The 25388-nt window shown below is 39.7% G+C and overlaps 1 protein-coding gene across 2 annotated transcripts in view; it reads left to right on the forward strand.

Moving 5' to 3' along the window:
* The window catches only part of GRM4 (glutamate metabotropic receptor 4), a 258686-nt gene that overhangs the window by 225591 nt on the left and 7707 nt on the right, over positions 1-25388 (forward strand). For both annotated transcript variants that reach the window (XM_089673587.1, XM_089673588.1), the window contains one exon: positions 18595-18841. In XM_089673587.1, coding sequence (XP_089529713.1) covers positions 18595-18841 — 247 coding nt within the window. The remainder of the gene's footprint in view (positions 1-18594; positions 18842-25388) is intronic.

Raw genomic sequence — 25388 nt, forward strand, 5'->3', positions numbered from 1 at the left:
TCCACAAACATCTTATCCTACTGTAGTGCAAACAGGCACAGCCTACATGACAGTGGCAACAATTCTCTGAATTAAGAAGCAGTGCACACCATTACAGGAAGCTGCAGTTCACTGGCAGACTCAACAGGTATAATTTTACCTTGAGAGGTAGAAGTTTTTCACTTTCCAAAGTAAATGCTCACTTTCGAAAATCTATGTCCACTGAGCATAAGGAAATAGGGTGAAGCTGTTATCCTGTCAATAAACCAATCATGCACTAGCAAAAATCCTATTTTCCTTATTTTCCTCATAGCGCATGCAGGTGAAGGTGACTGTTCCTCCTTCCTCTGCAGCTATTTTAACCACTTCAATACCAGGCACTTTTACCCCCTTCCTGCCCAGGCCAATTTTCAGCTTTCAGCACTATCGCACTTTGAATAACAATTGCGCGGTCAAGCAACGCTATACCCATATGAAATTTTTATAGATTTTTTCACACAAAAAGAGCTTTCTTTTGGTGGTATTTAATCACCACTGAGTTTTTTATTTTTTGCTAAATAAAACAAAAAAACACCTGAAACGTTTGGAAAAAAACCACACTTTTCTTCGTTTCTGTTATAAAATTTTGCAAATAAATAACATTTCTTCATAAATTTAGGTCAAAATGTATTCTGCTACATTTCTTTGGTGAAAAAAATAATTGAATTTGTACTTTTTTTTCAAATGTTGTTTTTATTTTTTATGTCATTTTTAACAATATTATTTTTCAGCACACTGTGACCAAACCAATACAATGTTACCATAGTAACATTGAACTACTCTGGGCAAGTGATTAGGATTTTTTTTTAACACATTATGATTGCTAATACCAATGTATTTCATTGATATTTGCAATCATTGTTACTGAATGAAACTGATTCATTCTGTCTTTTGTTATGATTAGCTGTGATTGAGCAAAGCTGCTCACATGATACAGATGAGCTGTGATTGGCCCTGTCTGTATCATGTGACTGCCTTGACCAGTCACAGCTAACAACATAATTGTATACAATGGATGGTATGACCGAAAGCCATCCATTGTATGCAATTGACACGTGATCTGCTGTGATTGGTCACAGCGGTCACATGACACTGGCAATGGGCTGGTGTAGTGATATGTCATTGGCTTTGTCCTGTGGATACAGCCGGTGATAGATCACGCCGCTTTCCAGCTCCGCGGCCACGTGAGCAGCTCGTTTTGGCAGGACGTCATATCTGCTATAGGCCGGGTGGGAAGGTGTTAAATACCTAACACTTCTGGGTATGCCTGACCATGTGACTTCCTCCCCTGTGATGGTGCTCATGTCTAGCAGCCCAAGCACTGTAACATGAGTGATGGAGTGAGGTTACTACTCCCCCTTGGTGTGGTTTGTGAAGGGGGAGGAAGTGAAAAAGGAATCTCTGGTAAGGAAGAAATTTGGGGGTTAGTGAGGAAGATTAGCACTTTGCAGAGACACTGTCTTTTTGTCTTGCAAAGGTCACAGTGTCCCTTGTTGGTCTTAATATACATAAAATGTATATATAGACAAAACAAAGTTGTATAAAGTATGGGGCAGCACAGTGGCTAAATGGTTAGCACTACCACCTGGCATTGCTAGGGTCATTGGTTCAAATCCCGACGGCATCACCTGCCTGGAGTTTGCATGTTCTTCCTGTGCCTGCGTGGGTTTCCCCCCAAGTACTACAGTTTCCTCCCACAGTCCAAAGATATGCTGGTAGGTTAACTGGATCCTGTTTAAATTGGCCCTAGTATGTGTATGTATGAATGAGGGTTAGGGACTGATGTGAATGTACTATATATATGTAAAACACTGCTTAAATTGACAGTGCTATATAAGTACCTGTAATAAAAAAACAAAATAATAAGTTTAGTTTTGGTGTATGTATTCTGGAGATAAAACAAGAAGTGAGGGAAAACTCCACAAAAGGGAGGGATATTCCTCTCGTACAGTTGTGACCAGAGCAGGTGACATAATGGAATATTTACCATCACTTTTTGTACTGTTGACAACTGTAAAATATTGGATTTTTCATCCCTTTCTGTTTTGGGGACAATAGTTAATAATACAAGTAGAGAGGACAAATCCTCCTAGCAAGGAAAATAACAGCAATAAAAACATTATGGCCTCTTGCACACGGGAGTAAAAAAGTTTTTTACTGATCTGAAATGAGATGCATTGTTCTCTATGGGACATTGCACACAGCTGAGTAAAGATCAGTAATACAGCTTAAGTACCGAACAGTAAAACAAAAATAGAAAATTTTTCATTTGAGTGCAGAAACAATTGAGTACTGTCCGTGATACTTTTTTTATTTGCACTAACATACAATTTTGAGGACAAGCTTTCGGGGTATGTCCCCTTCTTCAAGGTCTAAGCAGTACTATTAAAAATCACAAAGTTTAAGCAGAATGTTAGAATGGATTGAGAGAAAAAAAAAAAAAAAGGCTACAGATAAGATACATCAAAAGTGAGGGGGGAGGGGGGATACAACACTCACACAGAGGGGGTCAAGTTTTAGCTAATAGATAGTCATAAAGCTGTCGGATAGTGGTTGAGGAATCCCATGTCCAAATTAAGACCGTTATCTTTAGTGTCAAATAGAATTATCATTCTTAGTTCAAATGTTTTTCTTTCCTGGATGGATTTAAATTTTCCTTTCAGAACTAAAATATTGAGGTCTTCCATATTGTGGCCTGGTTGTGAGAAATGGTGTCCTACAGGTGTGCAGAGGTCATCTTCTTTATGTTCCTTGATGGTATGTCTGTGTAAATTCATCCGTGTTTGCAACCTCTGTCCTGTTTCACCAACATAAGATCCTTTGCTGCATTTTCTGCACTGGATAAGGTATACAACATTACTGGAGGTGCAGCTGTATGATCCGGAGATATTGAAGATCCCTTTTGAGTGTCTGACACTTTTTGATGGATTGATTTGGTTGCACAGCTTGCAGCGTTTCTTATTGCAGGGTTTGCTTCCATTATTTGTGGCATCATAATCAGAAGGAAGTTTCCTACTGATTAGTTTATTTCTGAGGTTGGGGGGTTGTCTGAAAGCCAGTATTGGGGGTTGCTGGAATATTTCTTTCAGAGTTCCATCCTCTGTTATGATGGGTTGTAAATCTTTGATTATTTTTCTTATCCCTTCTAGTGCCGGGTTGTATGTAGTTACTAGAGGTACACGGTTGTTTGTTTTTTTCTCTTTGTACTGAAGCAGATTTTCCCTTCGGGTTCTCAAGGCTGTGTTTATGCTGGTGTTGATAGTTTTGTCCTTGTAACCTTTCTTATGGAAGGCGTCTGCTAGTGTCCCAAGATGTTTATCTCTGTCTCTTGGGTCAGAACATACTCGGTGGTATCTGATGGCCTGACTGTGTATGATGGCACGTTTCGTGTGTTGGGGGTGGAAGCTAGAACTGTGGAGGTAGCTGCATCTGTCAGTGGGTTTCCTGTATATTGAGGTGTGAAGCGTATCATCCCTGATGTATACTGTGGTGTCTAGGAAGTTGACGTGTGTGTTTGAGTATTCCATTTTTAGTTTGATTGATGGATGAAAAGTGTTCATCAATGAGTAAAATTGTTTTAGATTTTCTTCACCTTCCGTCCATATGATGAAAATATCATCAATATAGCGAAAGTATCTGTATGGTTTTTGTTCCATGCTGTTCAGGAATTGTTCCTCCATGTCAGCCATAAATAAATTTGCATATTGGGGTGCCATTTTACTTCCCATCGCAGTGCCCATACATTGAAGATAGATGTCCTTATTGAAAGCAAAGTAGTTGTGTGTAAGTATGAATTCAATGAGCTGTGTAACATCCTCAGCAGTGTATTTGTTGTTTGGTGAGGATGATAAGGATCTGTGACATGCAGCTAATCCATCCTTGTGAGGGATATTACTATACAGGGATACTACATCCATAGTCACTAGAAGTGTATTAGATGGTAATTGCTGGATGTTGTTGATCTTGTTCAGAAAGTCAGTTGTGTCTTGCAGGAAACTAGCAGTATTCATGACTAACGGTTTTAAAATTTTTTCTACAAAGCCTGAGATTTGTTCGGTGAGTGTATTCATACCTGTTATGATGGGTCTGCCTGGATTTCCTGGCTTGTGGACTTTGGGCAGCATGTAGAAGTCCCCGATTTCTGGATGATCCGGAATCGCATTTATAAGTTCTGAATGTAGGTGGGCTGGAAGTGTTTTAATGAGACCTTTTAATTGCTTTGTAAAGTCCTTGGTTGGATCATGATCCAGTTTTTTATAGTAGATGGCATTTTCCAGCTGCCTCTGGCCTTCTTGTATGTATTTGTTTGTATCCATCACAACAACTGCTCCCCCTTTGTCCGCTGGTTTGATGGTGATGGCCTGATTGTTGCGCAAATCGTGTATAGCCCTTCGCTCTAGTGGTGAAAGATTGTACAGAATTTTCTTTTGCTGGGTGGATATCAGGGATGTAGCTCGCAATCTGAAGCTATCAATATAGGTGTCCAGTTTGGGGTTGCGTCCTTGTGGAGGTGTGAAGCAGCTGTTCTTTTTCTTTGTGTAGCACTCCATTGTCCTAGGATTCCTTTCATTATTGTGGAAATATTCTTTGAGCCTTAGTCTCCTGAAGAAATCCTCCATATCTGACAATACTTGTAAATGATCCAATTTGGTGGTTGGGCAGAATGTAAGGCCTTTGGAGAGGATAGTTAATTCTGGTTCAGAAAGTTTATGATTTGACAAGTTGATGATTCCAAGTTCCTCTGTAATATCCACATTTTCAGTCGGGTCAGCATTTACACAAGGGATACCTTGGGATTCCCGATTGATTTCTTCAGGAGACTAAGGCTCAAAGAATATTTCCACAATAATGAAAGGAATCCTAGGACAATGGAGTGCTACACAAAGAAAAAGAACAGCTGCTTCACACCTCCACAAGGACGCAACCCCAAACTGGACACCTATATTGATAGCTTCAGATTGCGAGCTACATCCCTGATATCCACCCAGCAAAAGAAAATTCTGTACAATCTTTCACCACTAGAGCGAAGGGCTATACACGATTTGCGCAACAATCAGGCCATCACCATCAAACCAGCGGACAAAGGGGGAGCAGTTGTTGTGATGGATACAAACAAATACATACAAGAAGGCCAGAGGCAGCTGGAAAATGCCATCTACTATAAAAAACTGGATCATGATCCAACCAAGGACTTTACAAAGTAATTAAAAGGTCTCATTAAAACACTTCCAGCCCACCTACATTCAGAACTTATAAATGCGATTCCGGATCATCCAGAAATCGGGGACTTCTACATGCTGCCCAAAGTCCACAAGCCAGGAAATCCAGGCAGACCCATCATAACAGGTATGAATACACTCACCGAACAAATCTCAGGCTTTGTAGAAAAATTTTTAAAACCGTTAGTCATGAATACTGCTAGTTTCCTGCAAGACACAACTGACTTTCTGAACAAGATCAACAACATCCAGCAATTACCATCTAATACACTTCTAGTGACTATGGATGTAGTATCCCTGTATAGTAATATCCCTCACAAGGATGGATTAGCTGCATGTCACAGATCCTTATCATCCTCACCAAACAACAAATACACTGCTGAGGATGTTACACAGCTCATTGAATTCATACTTACACACAACTACTTTGCTTTCAATAAGGACATCTATCTTCAATGTATGGGCACTGCGATGGGAAGTAAAATGGCACCCCAATATGCAAATTTATTTATGGCTGACATGGAGGAACAATTCCTGAACAGCATGGAACAAAAACCATACAGATACTTTCGCTATATTGATGATATTTTCATCATATGGACGGAAGGTGAAGAAAATCTAAAACAATTTTACTCATTGATGAACACTTTTCATCCATCAATCAAACTAAAAATGGAATACTCAAACACACACGTCAACTTCCTAGACACCACAGTATACATCAGGGATGATACGCTTCACACCTCAATATACAGGAAACCCACTGACAGATGCAGCTACCTCCACAGTTCTAGCTTCCACCCCCAACACACGAAACGTGCCATCATACACAGTCAGGCCATCAGATACCACCGAGTATGTTCTGACCCAAGAGACAGAGATAAACATCTTGGGACACTAGCAGACGTCTTCCATAAGAAAGGTTACAAGGACAAAACTATCAACACCAGCATAAACACAGCCTTGAGAACCCGAAGGGAAAATCTGCTTCAGTACAAAGAGAAAAAAACAAACAACCGTGTACCTCTAGTAACTACATACAACCCGGCACTAGAAGGGATAAGAAAAATAATCAAAGATTTACAACCCATCATAACAGAGGATGGAACTCTGAAAGAAATATTCCAGCAACCCCCAATACTGGCTTTCAGACAACCCCCCAACCTCAGAAATAAACTAATCAGTAGGAAACTTCCTTCTGATTATGATGCCACAAATAATGGAAGCAAACCCTGCAATAAGAAACGCTGCAAGCTGTGCAACCAAATCAATCCATCAAAAAGTGTCAGACACTCAAAAGGGATCTTCAATATCTCCGGATCATACAGCTGCACCTCCAGTAATGTTGTATACCTTATCCAGTGCAGAAAATGCAGCAAAGGATCTTATGTTGGTGAAACAGGACAGAGGTTGCAAACACGGATGAATTTACACAGACATACCATCAAGGAACATAAAGAAGATGACCTCTGCACACCTGTAGGACACCATTTCTCACAACCAGGCCACAATATGGAAGACCTCAATATTTTAGTTCTGAAAGGAAAATTTAAATCCATCCAGGAAAGAAAAACATTTGAACTAAGAATGATAATTCTATTTGACACTAAAGATAACGGTCTTAATTTGGACATGGGATTCCTCAACCACTATCCGACAGCTTTATGACTATCTATTAGCTAAAACTTGACCCCCTCTGTGTGAGTGTTGTATCCCCCCTCCCCCCTCACTTTTGATGTATCTTATCTGTAGCCTTTTTTTTTTTTTTTTTTTTTTCTCTCAATCCATTCTAACATTCTGCTTAAACTTTGTGATTTTTAATAGTACTGCTTAGACCTTGAAGAAGGGGACATACCCCGAAAGCTTGTCCTCAAAATTGTATGTTAGTGCAAATAAAAAAAGTATCACGGACAGTACTCAATTGTTTCTGTCGCAAATGCACTAATACGGCTACAATCACCTCATTTGAGTGCAGTAATTTACTCGCACATGTGTTTACATTATTTTAAGCATATTTCTGCAAGTATAAGTGAGTAAATTACAATACTGGCAATGAAAAAGAATTCTACTCGCCTATAGTAAGCTGTACACTTACGCACCTTTACTCGCCTATACTCAACATTACTCAGGTCTTTAAACACAGTTTTTGGCCCTTTGCACATGGGCGTCCCAAGTTCCTGAGTAAACATCAGTAAATTGTGACGCCCCTGTGAAAGGGGCCTAAAAGTGGAGCCTTTCACTCTTCATCCAAAAGAAAAAGAGTTAGGCTTTAATGCCCTTATTGTAAACATTTTGCTAATGAACTCTCTATACATATCATAAACCTCATATGGAAGGTCCTAACAAAGGTGTTTCGTGTCACAGATGTTGTGGTTGCACCACTGTTAACTTCAAACTGTTCATCAATCACAACACCTTTAAAATGTAAGTCCAGCCTAAAACTACTGTTGGGTTTTTCTGCTATCCTGGACTCCATTAGAAAGATATGCCTACACTTACTGTCACACTGACAGTTTTTACCAGCCAATTTATAAACAGAAAATAGATTTGATCATTTATGCATTTATTCAGCTTTCTGCATTAATGTACCAGCTAATTTATAAACAGAAAACAAATTTGACCATATATGCATATATTCATCTTCCTACATTAATGTACCAATATTTATCAAGTGTAAGGACAATTCAATGTAAAGTGCTAAGAAGTAGGGGAAAGACATCAAAGCTGTTATCTATCAATAGAAGGACTGTGAAAAAAATGTACTATCTTTCAAGGGTCATATGCAAGCCTGACATAGGATTGCTGAGATGCAGGTATGCAGGGCTGCTGTTAGAAATCATGGGGCCCTGTACAGCCTACCTGGTGGGGCCCCCAAACCCCACCCCTGACCCCACACCCTGAGGGAGGAAAGAGGTGGGGGAGGGAGGTGAGAGAGGGTGAGAGGGTGAGAGGAAGAGATGAGAGTAAGTGGGGGTTAGAGAAATAGAGGGGAGAGAGAAGGGGGAAAGGGGGGTTGAGATAGGGAGGGGGGTGAGAGAGGGAGGGGGCTGGTGAGAGAGAGGGGGGTGAGAGAGAGCGTGGGGGAAGAGAGAGGAGGTGAAAGAGGGGGTGAGAGAGGGGAGTTGAGGTGAGAAAAAGGGCTGAGCAAGAGGGGAGTGTGTGAGAGAGAGAGAGAGAGGGGGGGAGAGAGGGAGGGAGGGAGAGAGAGAGAGGGATGGGGGGAGAGAGGAAGGGAGGGAGAGAGAGAGAGAGAGGGAGAGGGGGTGAGAGGAGGGGGGAGAGTGAGAGGGGTGGGAGAAAGGGCAGGGTTGAGTGAGAGAGAGAGAGAGGATGGGTGAGAGAGAGGGAGGGGGTGAGTGAGAGAGAGAGAGGGGGGGAGAGAGAGGGAGGGCAAGAGAGAGAGGGGGTGCGAGAGAGAGGGGGATGGGAGAGAGGGGGCAAGAGAGGGGGAGCGAGAGAGAGGGAGGGTGAGAGGGAGGGAAAGAGAGAGGAGGGAGCGGGAGAGAGAGGGGGGAGAGAGAGGGAGGGTGAGAGAGGGAGGGGGTAGGGAGAGAAAGAGGGAGGGACTGAGGGAGGGAGAGAGGGAGGGAGGGATGGAGGGCTGGGGGAAGAGGGGGGTGAGAGATAGAGTTGGGCCAGTGTGTCTGCTACCCACAATTCTGGCCCCAGGCTACTGTCTTGTAGGCTCAGGCAGTCAGGATGTAGAGCTGCCGCTGTGTCACGTGTATCTGCCGCCTCCATAGCCCCTTTCAGAGAAGTGGGGGAAAATCAACTTCCATCCACACACAGGATCATCTCTGGATCATCTCTGGATCACCTCTGGGTCTTCCCAGAAGGGGACACAGCAGAATGAATGGGAGATCAGGGTTGCAGAGCTGGGGCAGTGATCCCAATGGCCGGCGAGCGGAGGGGCGGGGCAGTGTTCCTGGTGGCCGGTGAGCAAAGGGGCAGGGCAGTCATCCCAGTGAGCGGAGGGGCGGGGCAGTGATCCCGGTGAGCGGAGGGACAAGGCAGTGATCCTGGTAGCCGGTGAACGGAGGGGCAGTAATCCCAGTGCCCGGTGAGCGGAGGGTCGGGAGTTGTAATGCATTGGACTGCTGAGAAGAGCACCGTGAACAGAGGTCACTCTTTAGGAACGTGTGATAGAGTATGAACAGTGCCTCACAATGGGTAGAGGTGCAGTGACAGAGCCTCTCATGGGGCCCCCTGACCGAATGGTCAGTCCGCCCCTGTATGGAACATGTACTGGCCAGGCCCCCTGTTTAATTGATGGGGCCCGGGCCCCCTACAGGAGGCCCAGTGGTACCCCCTTATTGGCGGCCCTGCAGGTATGCAATGATGGCTAGAAGGAAAGAGGGCATAACATGAAATTATCACACTGCACTTTGCAATATCAATCATCATCAATCATTCTTGTTTTCCATAGGTGTTGCCATTCCTTTGGTATGACATACATAAAACCTTTGCAGAGTTTTACAAAGATATTGATCTTTTCCTAGTGTGGTACAGCTATCTCAGTCTGGATTTAAAATGAAATGAGCTGCAGAAGTGGTATCATAAATTAATTCTGTAATTTTTTATGCAGACTCACACCATTTAAAGACAGCAAAATGCCTTTTATAAATAGCAGTTCAGACTGGAAGATAACTGCTTTTTGCCAGAAAACCAATGTAATTAATAATACAAACTCACAATTAACATACTTAAAATACAATCAGGCTGTTGTCCGACTACAATCCAGAGATAGTAAATACTTCACTGAAGATCATACAGTTGATAGTATTCATTTTCAACTGCAATGGTAATTGAGGGATGTGCATTTAGTTCATGTATCAATTAGTATTTTCATGTTGCTGCAGAACAAAAAGGAACAGAGCTTGTGCATAGAGGATAAACACATATGTAGACATATTAGAAAATTAGAAAAAAAATTGGAAAATGATGTGACCACCAATAAATATTTTATATGAAGATGGTAAGACATAAATGATTGCACCATACCTTGAAGAATGCTAGTTGTAGACTGGTGTTAATTAGAGATAAGCAAATTTGAAAGTATTACATTTCTTAAGATTTTAGTGAAATGCATTGGAGTCAACAGGGAAGATGTTTTGGTGATTTTCAAGATGGCAATGGGTTTTACATGGTTCCTGAGGCTCCTTTCCACTGTCCTGGACCTATACTTGTTATAAAATTAGTCTCTCATTAGCCTCACCATTTTATGTTTTTAAATAAATAGAAAAACAAACAGCAAGTAAAAAAGTATCAGTACACACATAGAGATCAAATAGACAAAAAAAAATCACAAACAGTAGGTTTATACATAAACTAGTCTAAATACCCATCCAATCCAAAAAAAAACACCCCCACGAACACAAGCTATAATTCTGCTTTAGGTGTGAATATTGTGATCTAATGTGTGCGGATACTCTAAAGTCCAAACATAACCTTTCATATGTTGTACCTGTCAGGTACAGTATGTTTTCATTTTCTTAGTGTTATTAGGTTTTCTTTCAATGCCCCTCTTTCTGTTTAAGCTACTTGATTTCTCTGTGGCCTTCTGCCCCCTCCCACTTTTTTATTGTTTTATCCAACACTACAGAAAATAGGTTTAATTATCCTTACCCACAATTTGATATTTGGAGAAATGTGAAATTTAATGAGAATTTTATAATTTTATTAAACAAGCAGTTATAAGCAACCAGTGAAAGCATCCAATAAGCTTTTCTGTAAAAACAAATTAAAAGTCAAACAGTTAATTCAACATACCCTAAAGCAGCCCTGCCTCTCTAAAAAAAAGTTGTTTAACCCCTTTACAACTGCCTAACACATACGTGCAATGAAAAATGCGTGGACTTTAATTTTTGTCGCTGGGTGGCTGATGTTTCTGTGCTGGGTGCATGCTTACTGCATGCTCCTAGCACAGAGGTCGAACTGTGAAAGACCACTGTTGGTCCCCATTAACGATCGGTAGCCAGCGGGAGGGGCTTCTGAGCATGTGAGCACTGTGACAGCTAATAACAGTGGTCATGTGGTCGGCCAATCTTTTCTGCCCCCCCCCCCCGCATTGAGAACTTTTAAATGGGAAACCAGGGCAGACAGGAAAGAGTTAAGCAATGCATAACTGTATTAGAAGATTGTAAATATTTACCTTTACTACTGTCCTGGTCCTGAAAAGTGGTCTCCTGAAGTCCACGGAGAACCCAAAACTTATGGGAGAGTCAGCCTACTGTGTCATCTGCAGCTGTCACAGGTTCCTTCAGCCAGGGCTTTTTTTCTCAAAGAAAAGGTGGAAGGAACTCACGCCCCTGCCCTAGGTCATGCCTGTCTCCACCCCTACCCACTTCCTAGAACTGCCCCCAGGACTTCCCCTTAATGCTACCCCTACACACCTCTTAGCACCGCCCCCTTTAGAGAACAGGGAACCTAGTATAATTTGGGGGACTAAACACGTAGTTTATATGGAATTTGCTAATAAAAAGCAATGAAGTAAATACATTGAAATTAGACATATCTAAAGATTACCAAACTAAGCTCAGCAGCACTTCCAAATGATTTCAACAGGCCCTCATATCTAGCATATCTTTCATATCCTGAAAGAAACATCCCATATCCAGCAAAGAGCCCCATATCCTGCAAAGAGACATCTTATATTCAGCATAAGATGGCCCGATATCCAGCAAAGAGACATCCTATATCCAGCAAAGAGACAGCCCCATATCCTGCAAAGTGACAGCCCCATATCCTAAAAAGAGACATCCCATATCGAGCAAAGAGACAGCCCCATATCCTGCAAAGTGACAGCCCCATATCCTGAAAAGAGACATCCCTTATCCAGCAAAGAGACAGCCCCATATCCTGCAAAGAGACACCCCATATTCTGCCTAAGACAGCCCCATATCCAGCAAAGAGACATCCCATATCCAGCAAAGAGACAGCCCCATATCCTGCAAGGAGACATCCCATATCCAGCAAAGAGACATCCCATATCCTGCAAAGAGACAGTCTCATATCCTGCAAGGAGACATTCCATATCCAGCAAAGAGACAGCCCCATATCCAGCAAAGAGACATCCCTTACCTAGCAAAGAGACAGCCTCATATCCTGCAAGGAGACATCTCATATCCAGCAAAGAGACAGCCCCATATCCTGCAAGAGACATTCCATATCCTGCAATATAATGAAAAGAGACATCCCAGATCCAGCAAAGAGACAGCCCCATATCCTGCAAAGAGACACCCCATATTCTGCATAAGACAGCCCCATATCCAGCAAAGAGACATCCCATATCCTGCAAAGAGACAATCTCATATCCTGAAAAGAGACATCTCATATCCAGCAAAGAGACAGCCCTATATCCTGAAAAGAGACATCCCATATTGAGCAAAGAGACAGCCTCCTATCCTAAAACGAAATATCTCATCCAGCAAAGAGACAGCTAGGCAGCCTCATATCCTGAAAAGAAGCTGGGGCCAAAAAGGAGCATGTCATTTGGTCTGCAGGGAGAGGCAGAGTGATAAATCACTCTGCCTTCCACTTTGTAAGGGCTGCAGCCGGCACTACAGGAGCTTATGCAGCCACCAGCTAACTTTCGACAGGTGCCATACTAAAAAAAGCTATAGAAAAAAAAAAGTTCTTCTTCCTTGTTGCTTTTGGCAGAGGTCCCGAAACAGTGTTCCGGCACGTTCTGCCAGAAAAAATGCTCTGCCTTAAGCTAACCTCCATATCACCACTGTCTTCTGTAGTGATGCAGAAATCGGAAGACATGTCAGTTCCATGGCAGGAACCACTTCTCAGCGTGGTGATAAAGGTAAATATTTCTAAAGTCTTCTGTTACAAATATGCTTGCTTGAATGACTTTTCTATAGTGACAGATTTGCTTTAATCTAATTTCTGTGTAATGCACTGCAATAAAAGCACAAAGATCACTAGAAGGGCAGTAGGATCATACCTCCTGAAGCCTATGCTGTGTAACTTCTCTTCTCTCTCAGCTTCCCGGATCACCAGTCATTTTCAAGCTTTCTAGGTACATTTTAGTCTGATTGGTGTCTCAGAAAACATTTTAGTACATTACACTTTGTTTCGAATCAGCAAGGTGTTGATCCCCAAACAGGTGTGTTCCAGGATCACCAGGTTACAGATATAAGTGGACTGGTACATTACGGAAATGCTTGAATGAATACCTAAACTACTTAGGAGGTAGACTGTGATGCCTGTATGCATCTCAAGGTTTAATTTTCAATTTTTATTGGAGATTAACTTAAAACGAAAAATGATTTGTCATTCGAATGAGTGAATACACCAAGTTTAAGCTGGCATATCCACTAGATGCAAATACAGACATTAGTCAGATCCAGGCAATGGCAAAATCCATCTTGCTTTGATCTATTGGCATTCACTAAGCATTAATGGCCGCTTAAGACTGCATTAACGCTTTGTAATTTCTTATTGAATCTGGGAGCGTGACAGGATCAGAACCTTTCCCTTTGATTTGCACACTGAGTTATTGCAGCAATCATCAGCCTAGTGAGGAATTTCTTTGCAGTTGCTTTCAATTAAAAAAAAAAGTAACTGGCATGAAAAGTGCTTGTGTGATCAAGCCTGGATGTTATTGATATGCCTCCACTGGGTATTTATACAGTGACACCTATCTGGCCACAAAGTTGGCAACATAGTTCTTTGCATCCTAGATAAACAAGTGTGTAAACGCCACATAATCTATATTAATGCGGGTAAGGAATATAAAGAAAATGTAGTGACAGAATGATACCTGCTTCCCTGCTGAATATGTGCTACGCTAGGCATGCATTGCCCTTCTGAGTGACCTGAATATTTAAGGTATTAAGAGTCATATTTAAAAGTTATAGTCTTTTATTTTTTCTCCAAACTGAAAACTTCTTTTTAATCAGCTAATAATGAAATATTGCATATACGTAAATTTTGTACCATTCGCAGTCAGCAAGTGCTATTTTTGTGAAGTTTCTTCCCCACAGCTGCTACTTGAATGATCAGAAGGTCCATCCCCCTTCCAAAAGGTTGTTAGCATAGAAAGCAACTTCTTAACTAGTAAATTAAATTGATGTTACATTGTAAAACCAAAACTTTTATATATTCCTGTTTATCAATCCTTAAATGTGGTGGCTGAATTCATTTTCTTTTTTAGGCTTTTTTACTTCATTTTCACCTGGTGAACCAGCCAGTAACACACTTCTGGTCTTAGGGTGTCTCTACTCTATGGATGAGCAATTGGACAGCAACATTGCAAATCTGGGGAAAGGCGGGGTAGTGTTAGCTGCGTTAGTATATTTAGATGAATATTTAAGCAGTTGCAGCTGTTTATAATTTTTTAGGGAAATTAGAGGTTTTGTAATAAAGGTTTTATATACAGTAAATGAATAAAAGCTGAACATTGTAAGCACCACTGTCAAAGTTAAATGGTTTGTCTCAACACTGTAACTGATCTGTTAAAGGAAGATTGAAAAATAAGAGACTTACTAGCTGAATTAGCAAGTAAAAATAAAGGAAAAAGCCTAAAAGGTAACTAATGTAGCCATCACATCTAAGAATTTAAAATTTTATTTTTGAGTTTAATTCCACTGTCTGCTCAGGAGCATAGTGGTAGTGCTGCACTCTCATACATGGAATACTTGGAATGTTACAGAAGACAGTTAAGGTTTCCTTGTGATGTAATTTTTAGTTCATTCCCTATTTATTTATTTATCCATCCAATTACATCAAACAAACAGTTTTCAGTAGGTCATACCTGACTAAAACAATTTAAGATTAATGCACAGAAAGGCATTACCATTGTTTGGCACAAGTAGGAACCAGAATCTATGTACTACTGCATATAATAATCAATTATGGTTGCCTCCAAGCACAACATATTCACAAACTATATATATATATAAACAATAGATAAAAATATTAACAAACATCGATTGTATCATAATCTTAATTTACAAGAGACAATAGTTTCCCTCTAAGGCACGGGTGTCAAACTGGCAGCCCTCTAGCTGTTGCCAAACCACAAGTCCCATGAGGCATTGCAAGATTGACAGTTACAAGCACTTGTAGTTTCTCCACAGCTGGAGGGCTGCCAGTTTGACACCCCTGCTCTAAGGTATGGCTGCTTATCAACCAACACAACTCTGCAGTGTATTCATAAGAAAATTGGTCTCTTAACTATAAAAGGGAGTATCTGCAGTGCTAGGATGTAATGAGTAATACTTAGCTATTAATAATATGACACCAAGATTTATACATTTTTTTAAAATAATGGTTGAATAGTGTGTTTTGTGGTCCTAACACATGCTTTTCTGTGTAGACATTTTACAGGCCAGATTCTTGAGGTCATGTTTTTTATTTGTATTTATAATTTGCTTAGAAACAAAAATAAGATTTTTTTTAGTGGCAATTTACAATTACAGAACTAGGTGCCGAAACATAGATAGCTTTTCACATATCAAAATATAATTTATTTGAAAATATTTGTATACTAAATTTAGAGATGCATAGCATCAACAATAATAGCACACATAATTGTTAATGGCACTAAGTCCATGGGGAAAATTAGTATATGAAAACCACTTTAAGTTGAAAAATAAAATTAAAAATGCTAAATATCAGTGTCCTTGTTGTTCTGGTGATGCAACCTGATACACAAAAACAAAAATGTCAGTTTTGCAAATACTGCTTGAATGAACGTATGTCAAGTACTTGGAATGAAGCAGAAAATCAGAGTACAAATGGTAAATTGGAATTAAAATAGTAATCAAACTTATCAAGGTATGCCTCTGACTGTTTGATATGTCTGTCCTGACCTATAATTTAGCTGGAAGCCTCAATTTATCTAGATTAAAATGAAATGGAAGATGAGTTAATAAGGGTCCAGGGTTGATAAGGCCTTGAAAGGTCACAAAGACAAGAAAGCTCCAGCTTGTAGAAAAATTAATATCTGCATCGATGCAAAATGGATTTTCATTGTTTCATTGTACATCTTAAGCCTTTAGATGTATATAGATAGCATAGTCTGCCTAATGAGTAGTTCAGTGTTTCATTCGTATGTGCTGCATCAGTCCAATCTACCACTATTAATTTTGACATCAAAAGTTTGTCATATTTTAGTCATCTGAATTGTTTTAGTTTTAGTCGTATTTTAGTTGACTAAAATCTCCAGTACATTTTGGTCGACTAAAATCATAAGTACATTTTGTGAATGAATGTGCGGAACTGCATAGGAAAGGGAAATGATTTATGATTCATTTTATTAGAGAGCAGAGCACTGAAACCACAGAACATGAATGGGTGATGGGGGAAGGGGGGAGTACATTTAGAAAAAATAGATGGGAGTGTGCAGTAAATATATTTTTCAGGGATGGGGAGGTGACCTGAAAGTGGGGATGAGGAAGGCTGAGGGATTTCACAGGGCAGGGTGCATTGGGGATGGGGAAGTAAATGGGGGTGAGGGAGTGCACAGGGCAGGGTGCATTATACTTTGGGGATTGGGTGGTGACCTACAAATTGGGATGGGGAAGTAAATAGGAGTGAGGGAGTGCAGAGGGCAAAGAACTGGACAGTCTAGGTAGGCTGTTATTTTACACAGTGCTAAACACTGCTACCTTGCTGGGAGGGTAAACACTCACCATGTCACATCCAGACAGATGCGAATCCGATGGAGGAGTTCCTCTTCTGTTGTTTGCAGGGCATTGTTCCAGAACTCCCAGGCTGCAGGCAGATAGTGCCAATACAGCTTATGGATAGAGCCAGGGGGCTGGGGCTTTAACAGACAGGCAGAGCTCCGAAGAAAGTGAAAGTTCAGTTGGGGAAATGTCGCTACCTTACATTTTTGTTCCATTTTCATTAGTTGGTGAAAATTGGAATTGATTTTGGTCATAGTTTTTGTCAATTGACTTAAATCTAATTTTATTTTTGTTTAGTTTTCATCGCTGAATCATGCAGCTGATGAAAACTGTGACAAAAGTATTTTTCGTCAACAAAATTAACACTGCAGTCTTCTTCCTTGAGTCTGTAATCCAGTGATCCTGGAACTCACCTGCTTTTATTATTATTATTATTATTATACAGGATTTATATAGTGTCAACAGTTTTCACAGCACTTTACAATGTGAGGGTAGACAGTATAGGCACAATACAATTTAATACAGAAGGAATCAGAGGGCCCTGATCGTTAGATCTTCCAATCTACAAGGGAGGGTCAAGCCATATAAGAGGTAATGACTGTGGGGGATGAGTTGATGGAGAAAATAAAAATACAGTTATTACTTAAGGGCAGGATAGGCTTCTCTGAAAAGAGGAGTGTTCAGGGATCGTCTAAAAGTAGATAGTGTAGGAAACATTCAAACAGATTGGAGTAGGAAATTCCATGAAATGGGAAGAAGGGAACTAGAGAGAAACTAGAGAGCAGGGGGTCTTGGGAAGAATGAAGAGAACGATTTGGTTGGTATTTTGAGACTAGGTTAGTGATGTAGCAGGGTCCTGAGTTGTGGATGGTTTTGTAAGTTGTTATTATTTTGAATATAATTTGTGCAAAAGCCTTTGGAGGGATTGGCAGAGAGCAGACATTGAATGGCTGGTAAGGGGGATGAGTCTAGTGCAGGAACACCCTCCTTGCTACTTCTCAGACACACAAAGCATTATGTTTTTTGAGAAAACAAAATGGTTTCTCATAACCACCATGCAGATTCAAATCTGCTATGAAAGTTTAAATGTAATTGGTAATGTAGGAACCACAGAGAAAGAAAGCTACGCAGCATAGGTTTCAAGAAGTACATTTCTGTCCTTCTAATGATCTTGTACAGATGTGTGTGCCTATTCCTCAAGGAATTGTTTTTCATTGGAAATGATGTAAGGATGGGAGGGGGGCAGGTTTAAAACCAACATGTGCAAAATCCCCCATTAGGTTAGTTAGCTGTCATGGGAACAAGTGTTCCTATTGGAAAATGCCCTCTATTCTTGTTCTGTTGGCTACTCAAAGACTTTAGTTATACTTTATGAGGTCATTCTGTGCTTTCAGGTTTTGCCTGGAATTATTCTTTTAAAACATAACTAAACTTGTTTTTCATGGACCTTTGGACACATTTTAGCAGGAAAATGTATTTGTCAAGTTTTAGTTTACAAATTTCTCTACATTCTGATACAGACTTACAGATTATGGACCTTTATGCCTGACACTGCATGCTTCTTTACAAAGAGTATAAAAAAATTGTGAAATGTATAGCCATTTAGGGATGCATTTAATGGTGGCTAATAGAATCTGAACAGTTGTCAGATCACTTTGCTTTTTTCCTAAGGTTTTGATCGATTTTATTTTATTGACACCTTCTTTTGTCCTTAGATGCATATCCAGACCACAACACTGACCATTTCAGTGAGTTTGAGTGCCTCGGTATCCTTAGGTATGCTGTACATGCCCAAGGTCTACGTTATCCTTTTCCATCCAGAACTGAATGTCCCCAAACGTAAAAGAAGCCTCAAGGCGGTCGTTACTGCAGCCACAATGAGCAACAAGTTCACCCAAAAGGGAGGCTACAGACCCAACGGGGAGGCCAAGACTGAGCTATGTGATAGCATGGAGACACAAGGTAATATTGATTAATGAAGTTATATAAAATGAAATGGATGTGTGTTTTCCCCGACATCTGCTCCCAGCCATTTAATAGCATCTAAATGCCAGGAGGCGGGCATTTCGATCATGTGACCTCTATAATTGTCCATTACAGTGGTCACATGATCAGAAAGCTCCCAATCGCAAGTTAGTTACTATGCTGCAGCGAGTGCACTTGCAGCACAGTAACCTGTTTACATATAGATGCATAAATGACGTCGTTCTGCATTAAAACCCAGCCGCTAAGGGGCTACATATATGTGGCCAGTTGGTGCAAACGGATTAGAAATACCATTGAAAGCTTTTTTTTTTTTTTTTTACAGTCCACCAATATGTTATGTGTTGGCACTAAACATCAGAACACAGAAACTGTGTTCATTTCTGGCATATTTGACAGTTACATGGGTAGTATTCTGTACTTTCAGGGTCTTTAAGTGATAAAATATGGAGAAATTTGTTGAAAGTATTGTATGTGCTTTTTTCTTTTGCCTTGATATACACAAACATTCTCCTTGTACCTAATATGGTGATGTATTAAATCTATTGCCTATTTCAAATACATTAGACCGAAACCCGCACACACACTATTATCAAAACTCTACCTGTCTATGACAACAAATCACAATGTGTCAGCTCTGCTCAAGGAATGAAAGATAAAATTAAACATTAAATCAGCACTGAATCAACAAAGCCAAAGCCAGAGACCCGTGACTAAGAGGGTAAAAAGGATTAGCCTATCTACTGGGAAAAACAAAGTCACTGATTTGTTGCCGTGTGTGGGTCACGTATCTTTTAAATAAACAGCTGTATATCAATAGCTCCCCCCAACCTCTCCTGGTGCTGACGTTCAGAAAACACAGCATACAGCTAATGATGCTGTCAGAATTCATCTTCTCACTCATAGGTTCAATGTCAAGCGACATCTCCCACAGGCTCCAGCCTTAGACATCCTATAGCAACCTGGGGGTGTGCGCTGCACGTATTCAGTACGCTCTGTGAATTTCCACATTGCAAACACACAACATGTAGCTTGTAGAGGATTCAGTCTACCAACTTCATTCCAAACACAGTGCAGTATGACGGGTATGATCACTATGAAGAAATAGATCATTAGTGTGTATAATTACTGAAAAAAAAAATGCATTGGAACAAATATTGCACATTTACATTTGATCACTTCATTATATGCAGGTGCAAGATTTTAAATGGTAATTATAGGCAGGAGATTCAGATTGCTTAGAAATGTCCAAAATATACCATTTTACATATATAATATACAATGTACAGTGTTCCCATATTATAGCTAGATGTGAGTTTCATGATATAATCAAACTTTTTGTGTCACTGATATTGTACAGAACTCACAATCTATGTATACAGCAATTTGGCACTTTTATTTAACACATGGAAGTCCACTTAGCCACCTTGATTTTCAGTGGAGGGGTGGTAAAGATTTTAACACGCTAACAGTTATATTGTATAGTGGTGCTAACCCAATTGACCTATAGGCCGAATGATCAAATATACCTTATTTTCTGTAATATCAAAGGGAGGAACTGACAAGAGGATCTAAGGTAAAATGCCCATGTCAACTTAAATGTTTTGTATTTATTTATTATGGGCAGTAGCGATATAATAAAATGTTTTCAGAATTTGATACATGGAAATATCCAGTGATTGCTGGGCACAGTATTTGCAAAACGATTCCAGTAATACTATACATTTACAGTATCTTTATCTGTGAATTAGATATTTTGAAGGTGGCTTAACACCCCAGCTGTACTCCAACCTATAAGAGTTGATTTTTTTTTCTCTCTAGTAACTAACTAGCAGCATTTGACATGCCAATTAAGATGCCAGCTAAGATGGGCACGTTGTAGTTGTCACACAAGATGTAATATGGTACCAGTCCACCAATATGTTTCTGTTTGAGTTTTACTCACAGCATGCAGGCTGCTACAAATGCACTAACATAATCCCATCCATTGATGAAATCAGTGAAGTTGATTTACTGGATAAAATAAAAAGAGCAGAGATAAATAGTAAGGGTACAATTAGATTGTGAACCCAAATGCATGCATGAACATTCAAATGCATGCCATTGCAACCCATGAACCTAGCTATTTTTCAATGGGTATCCACTTGCCCTCCAGAAGGCTTTACCCCCTTCATGACCATGACACATTTTGCTATTCAGAACTGAGTTACTTTAACTGGCAATTGCGCGGTCATGCAACACTGTACCCAAATGAAATTTATATAATTTCTTTTCACACAAATAGAGCTTTTTTGGTGGTATTTGATCACTATTGGGTTTTAATTTTTTTCTATATAAACAAAATATTAAAAAAAAAAAAAAAATGTTCTACTTGCTGTTATAAAACATAAGCAAAAAAAATGTACTTAAAATTTAGGCCAAAATGTATTTTGCTACATGCCTTTGGTAAAAAATAATCCCAATAAGTGTATATTAATTGGTTTTAGTGAAAGTTATAGCTTCTACAAACTATAGTATACAAAAATGAAAATTGGTCAGTCCTTATGTACTGACCGCCTATCTCATTTCTTGAGGCCCTTAAAATGCCAGAACAGTGCAGATATCCTCCAAATTACCCCTTTTTTTAAAGTAAACATGGTATTTAGTAAAAGGTATGGCGAGTTTTGAATTTGTAATTTTTTGTCAAAATTATTTGGAAAATTAAGACGTTAAATAAAATGTGTTTTTTTTCCACAATTTGTTTTTGTCACCAGTGCAGTATAGCATCATCATATGACTGGTGTGGCGGTTGTCAGGAATACTGACTGGTGACAGTATGTTAACAAAAAAATGTAATAAGATTTTATTCAATTTTGTAAAACTTTTTTTACTTGTATTTCTTTTTTTTAACATTTTTCTTTTTTTTCCTCTTTTCCTTTCTTTGTACTTTCATCAGAGTAGTTCAGTAAAGCTGTACTACTCTGGGAGGGTGATCAGGGACTTTTTTTTTACATTATGATTACTGTAACAACAATATTTTGCACTGTCATGAGTGGGTTATATTCATAACAGCTGTGATTACTATTAGGGTGCTGTGATTGGCCCAGGTACCATATAATAGCTGTGGGCCAATCACAGCATCACCATAGGAATCGAAGCTGATAGGAATGAAATTCATTCGTAACGGCTTTGTTGACCTTGTGAAAATGTGAATGCATAGTGATCACATGATCCCTGGCCAATCAAAGTGGTTGGAGTCGCAAACCACTGTGCTGGAGGACATAGGGGTCATGGGAGAGGAGCACTGTGTGACCCAGTGGATGCACCAGTTTGCCTTCTCATGCCACCTGCCTGCAGTACAGTAGGTCCGAAAGAGTGTATGGTGTAGTTCTTGTTTACTATATGCAATGAACATTCAAATAATGTTGTTTTAACATCCCATGTTCTGCACCATGGTACACCACAGAATATGCATGTAAAACACTTTATTTTTTCATTCACTTTATTTTAGGTTATATTAAATTTTAATGTGGCTGATTCCTAAACAATGAAACACACATACATTCCTTAACAAAAAGGCTAAATATTAAGGGATCTATTTATAAATGTTCTCACTCAAGATTCACATAAGATTCACCCAAGATTCACACATTTTTCCTATTGAAATCAATTACAAAATGTGTGAGTCTTGGGTGAAGGGTTCTTGAATTTTGTGTGCAACGTTTATACAACGTTTATACAAACGTTTATACAAACCCTCCTTTAAGATAGTGTCACGGATCCAAACCGCATGCCCACGGCGACTAGCTAACCAAGGCGTGTACGTCTGGCCATGACTGGGGTTAAAGAGGGAATGAGGGGGGCTTACTTTGAGCATATAAGACTGGCAGTGATACACTTTCACAGCCCGCACTACCCCTGGTCACCACCAGAGGGAGACTCCACTCCAAACCAGCTGGCTGACCACAAACTGGCAGATACAAATCTTACATACAATCTGGTGCACTCTAAGGGTTGGGGAGCAGTCTAGCAAATGGCACACCCTTTTAGGATTCCACCAGCTATCCTGCAAGCTAGAACCCCGGTGTTAATCACTCTTCCACTGTCCACACACCCCCACACCAGACAAACAACAAACGGTAGCTTGCCACCACCCAACAGTTTCTCCGCAGGCTGGTTTGCTGGGCCACCACACACACACACACAGATCTCCGTCTGGCAGATCTGCTACTTTACAATCTGCATGCAATCTGCCAACATGCAGTACAATTGCATTCAGATTGGAAATGAACTTAGACACTACAATACAACAATCTCTCTGGAGATATGAGCCTGAGCTTAAGTACCCAGAAGTCACTTATTAATTTTATTATTTAATATCCCGAAAGTGAGCAGTGCATAAAATATGTACAAAATATAAAGAGTTACAGAAAATACAAAAAGACACACAATTAGCTATTCACTATAAAATAAAAGGGAATAAAAACAGAAATAAAACTTTTACCAAGATTTATCCTGCGACTGGAGCAAGTCAAAGAAAGTCTGCAATTCGCCAGTCATATGGAACCGACTCCATACCAATCACCCCGTCCATATCTCAGGGTCCTCAATTTATTGAAATATGGATGTGGGCTGGACATTAGCCCTTGTCAGTCAACCCTTGGGGGTGTTCCTGTACCAGCCCACAGGACGTTCTGGGTTCTGAAGTGCCCAAAGTCGACTGGACCAGGAGCGGTTTGAATCACCAAGTCAGGGATAGTAGTTCCGACACCAGCACATCAGTCTGATTGGGACAGTATCAATCACTGTACAGCTGTCGCAATCAGGCGCCATATAACCGTTTTCTGCATTTCTCCAGGATTCTACAGAGGCTACAAATACAGTTTTACATGTAGATGTAGTCTACAGTATATCCAGTCAGAAGGAAGTATTTTCATCTCTCTGCAACTAATATGTTTGCTTTTATGAGAGATGAAACAGATTGCTCTGATCTGTGGGTATAAATCAAAGCTGGCAGACAAATTGGAGCCACTCCTGGTCTCCTGCTGTTTCCCGAAGCTGAAATGGCTGGAGTCCTTTTAGATTTCAAGAAGGTGGCAAACTCTGGCTACATAGGTGACAATGTTTTATTGGCATCTAGGTGTCACCTCCAGCCTAGAAGCTGCTCTGTCCTTTCAGATGTTAATTGGTGAACAGATGTCTCTGACTGAATGCTAAACACTTATCTGTAATAACATGGAATGAAACTAGATCTACAATTACATATTTCTACTGCTCACATCACATCTCAACTACCCAAATCTTACATTTATGTTACAGATAACCATATGCACTTGATACATTTTAATTCCAATACGATATGCACATCTAAAAATGCTAATATTACATATACAGGCTTATTGCATGAAATAATCAAATTTTCTCAAACTCCTTAGAGAAAATCCAATTTTTCTTGTAGGCATGCTATGGGTTAGTGGGCATATGTTCAAATGCTGGAGTGTACATTCTATAGCAAATCAACCATGTTAATAAAATCTGCATATATTTGTTGTAGACTGTACATGTTTTTGCATATCACAGACAAATAATACATTCTGTCAGGATAGGATTTATTTGTTTGTGCTTATACATTAGTAAATCAGACCCAGTGTGTAGGTTACCCAATATTTCTCATTAAATTGCTCACTAACTGGTCAATAATTAATAATTAATGCAAAACAGGTGCACAATTCCACATTTTGCTCTGCAATGACTGGATCTTGCTCAGCATAATCACCAATTAAGCAGCTGAGTTTGATTTAACCTAAATGTCCCAATGATTACTTTGTAATTTCCCCATGGAATTTAGTAGCTCAGAATACCCGTTACAATGTAATATTTCTAGTATTTTTAGAGCAATAAGTAATTTGACCAAAATTGGTCTAACGAACAATTTGACTAGCACTGGTCCTATGGCTTATAAATGTTTTATGATTTAGAACAAATGTATGTTTCCCAATGTATTTTTGAGAAAGAAATCATTTAAAATGATGTTATAGGAGAACCAAATCATAAAATGTAATAAATAAAACTTACAGAAGCAATACACATTTTACATTACCTTCTTATATCTATCTTTATCATTAGGTAAATACTTGTTTTCTAACTCCTCTCTAAGAATCCAACATCAGAAATTGCTTAGGAAAACACACACAAGTTTGACCCTGTGTGGTGTTAGTCATGTAATATAGTATAACGTCTAAATGCCCAGCAGGACATAAATCACTTAATATTTACAATGTAGGCTGCCTATAATGAGTTTTATGACCCAATTACATGGCATGCTGAGTCTTCAATTATAAAATCAGAGCAAATATAGCACATTATTACATGGTTTGACATAATGTAATATACTAAAGAATATTAAAAGATCCAGGTAAGCAGTCTGCAACTGTGTTTATATTGTAGTCTATTTTCAAGTGATACTGCTACACTTGTTACCATCAATAATCATAGCTAACCAAACTTTATATAATAGTCATTCTTTAGGACAAAATGTGTACCCTTG

Source organism: Staurois parvus, unplaced genomic scaffold (genome assembly GCF_062004578.1).
Source record: "Staurois parvus isolate SC_StPar_1 unplaced genomic scaffold, SC_StPar_1.0 ptg000142l, whole genome shotgun sequence".
In the NCBI taxonomy this organism is placed as follows: Eukaryota; Metazoa; Chordata; class Amphibia; order Anura; family Ranidae; genus Staurois; species Staurois parvus.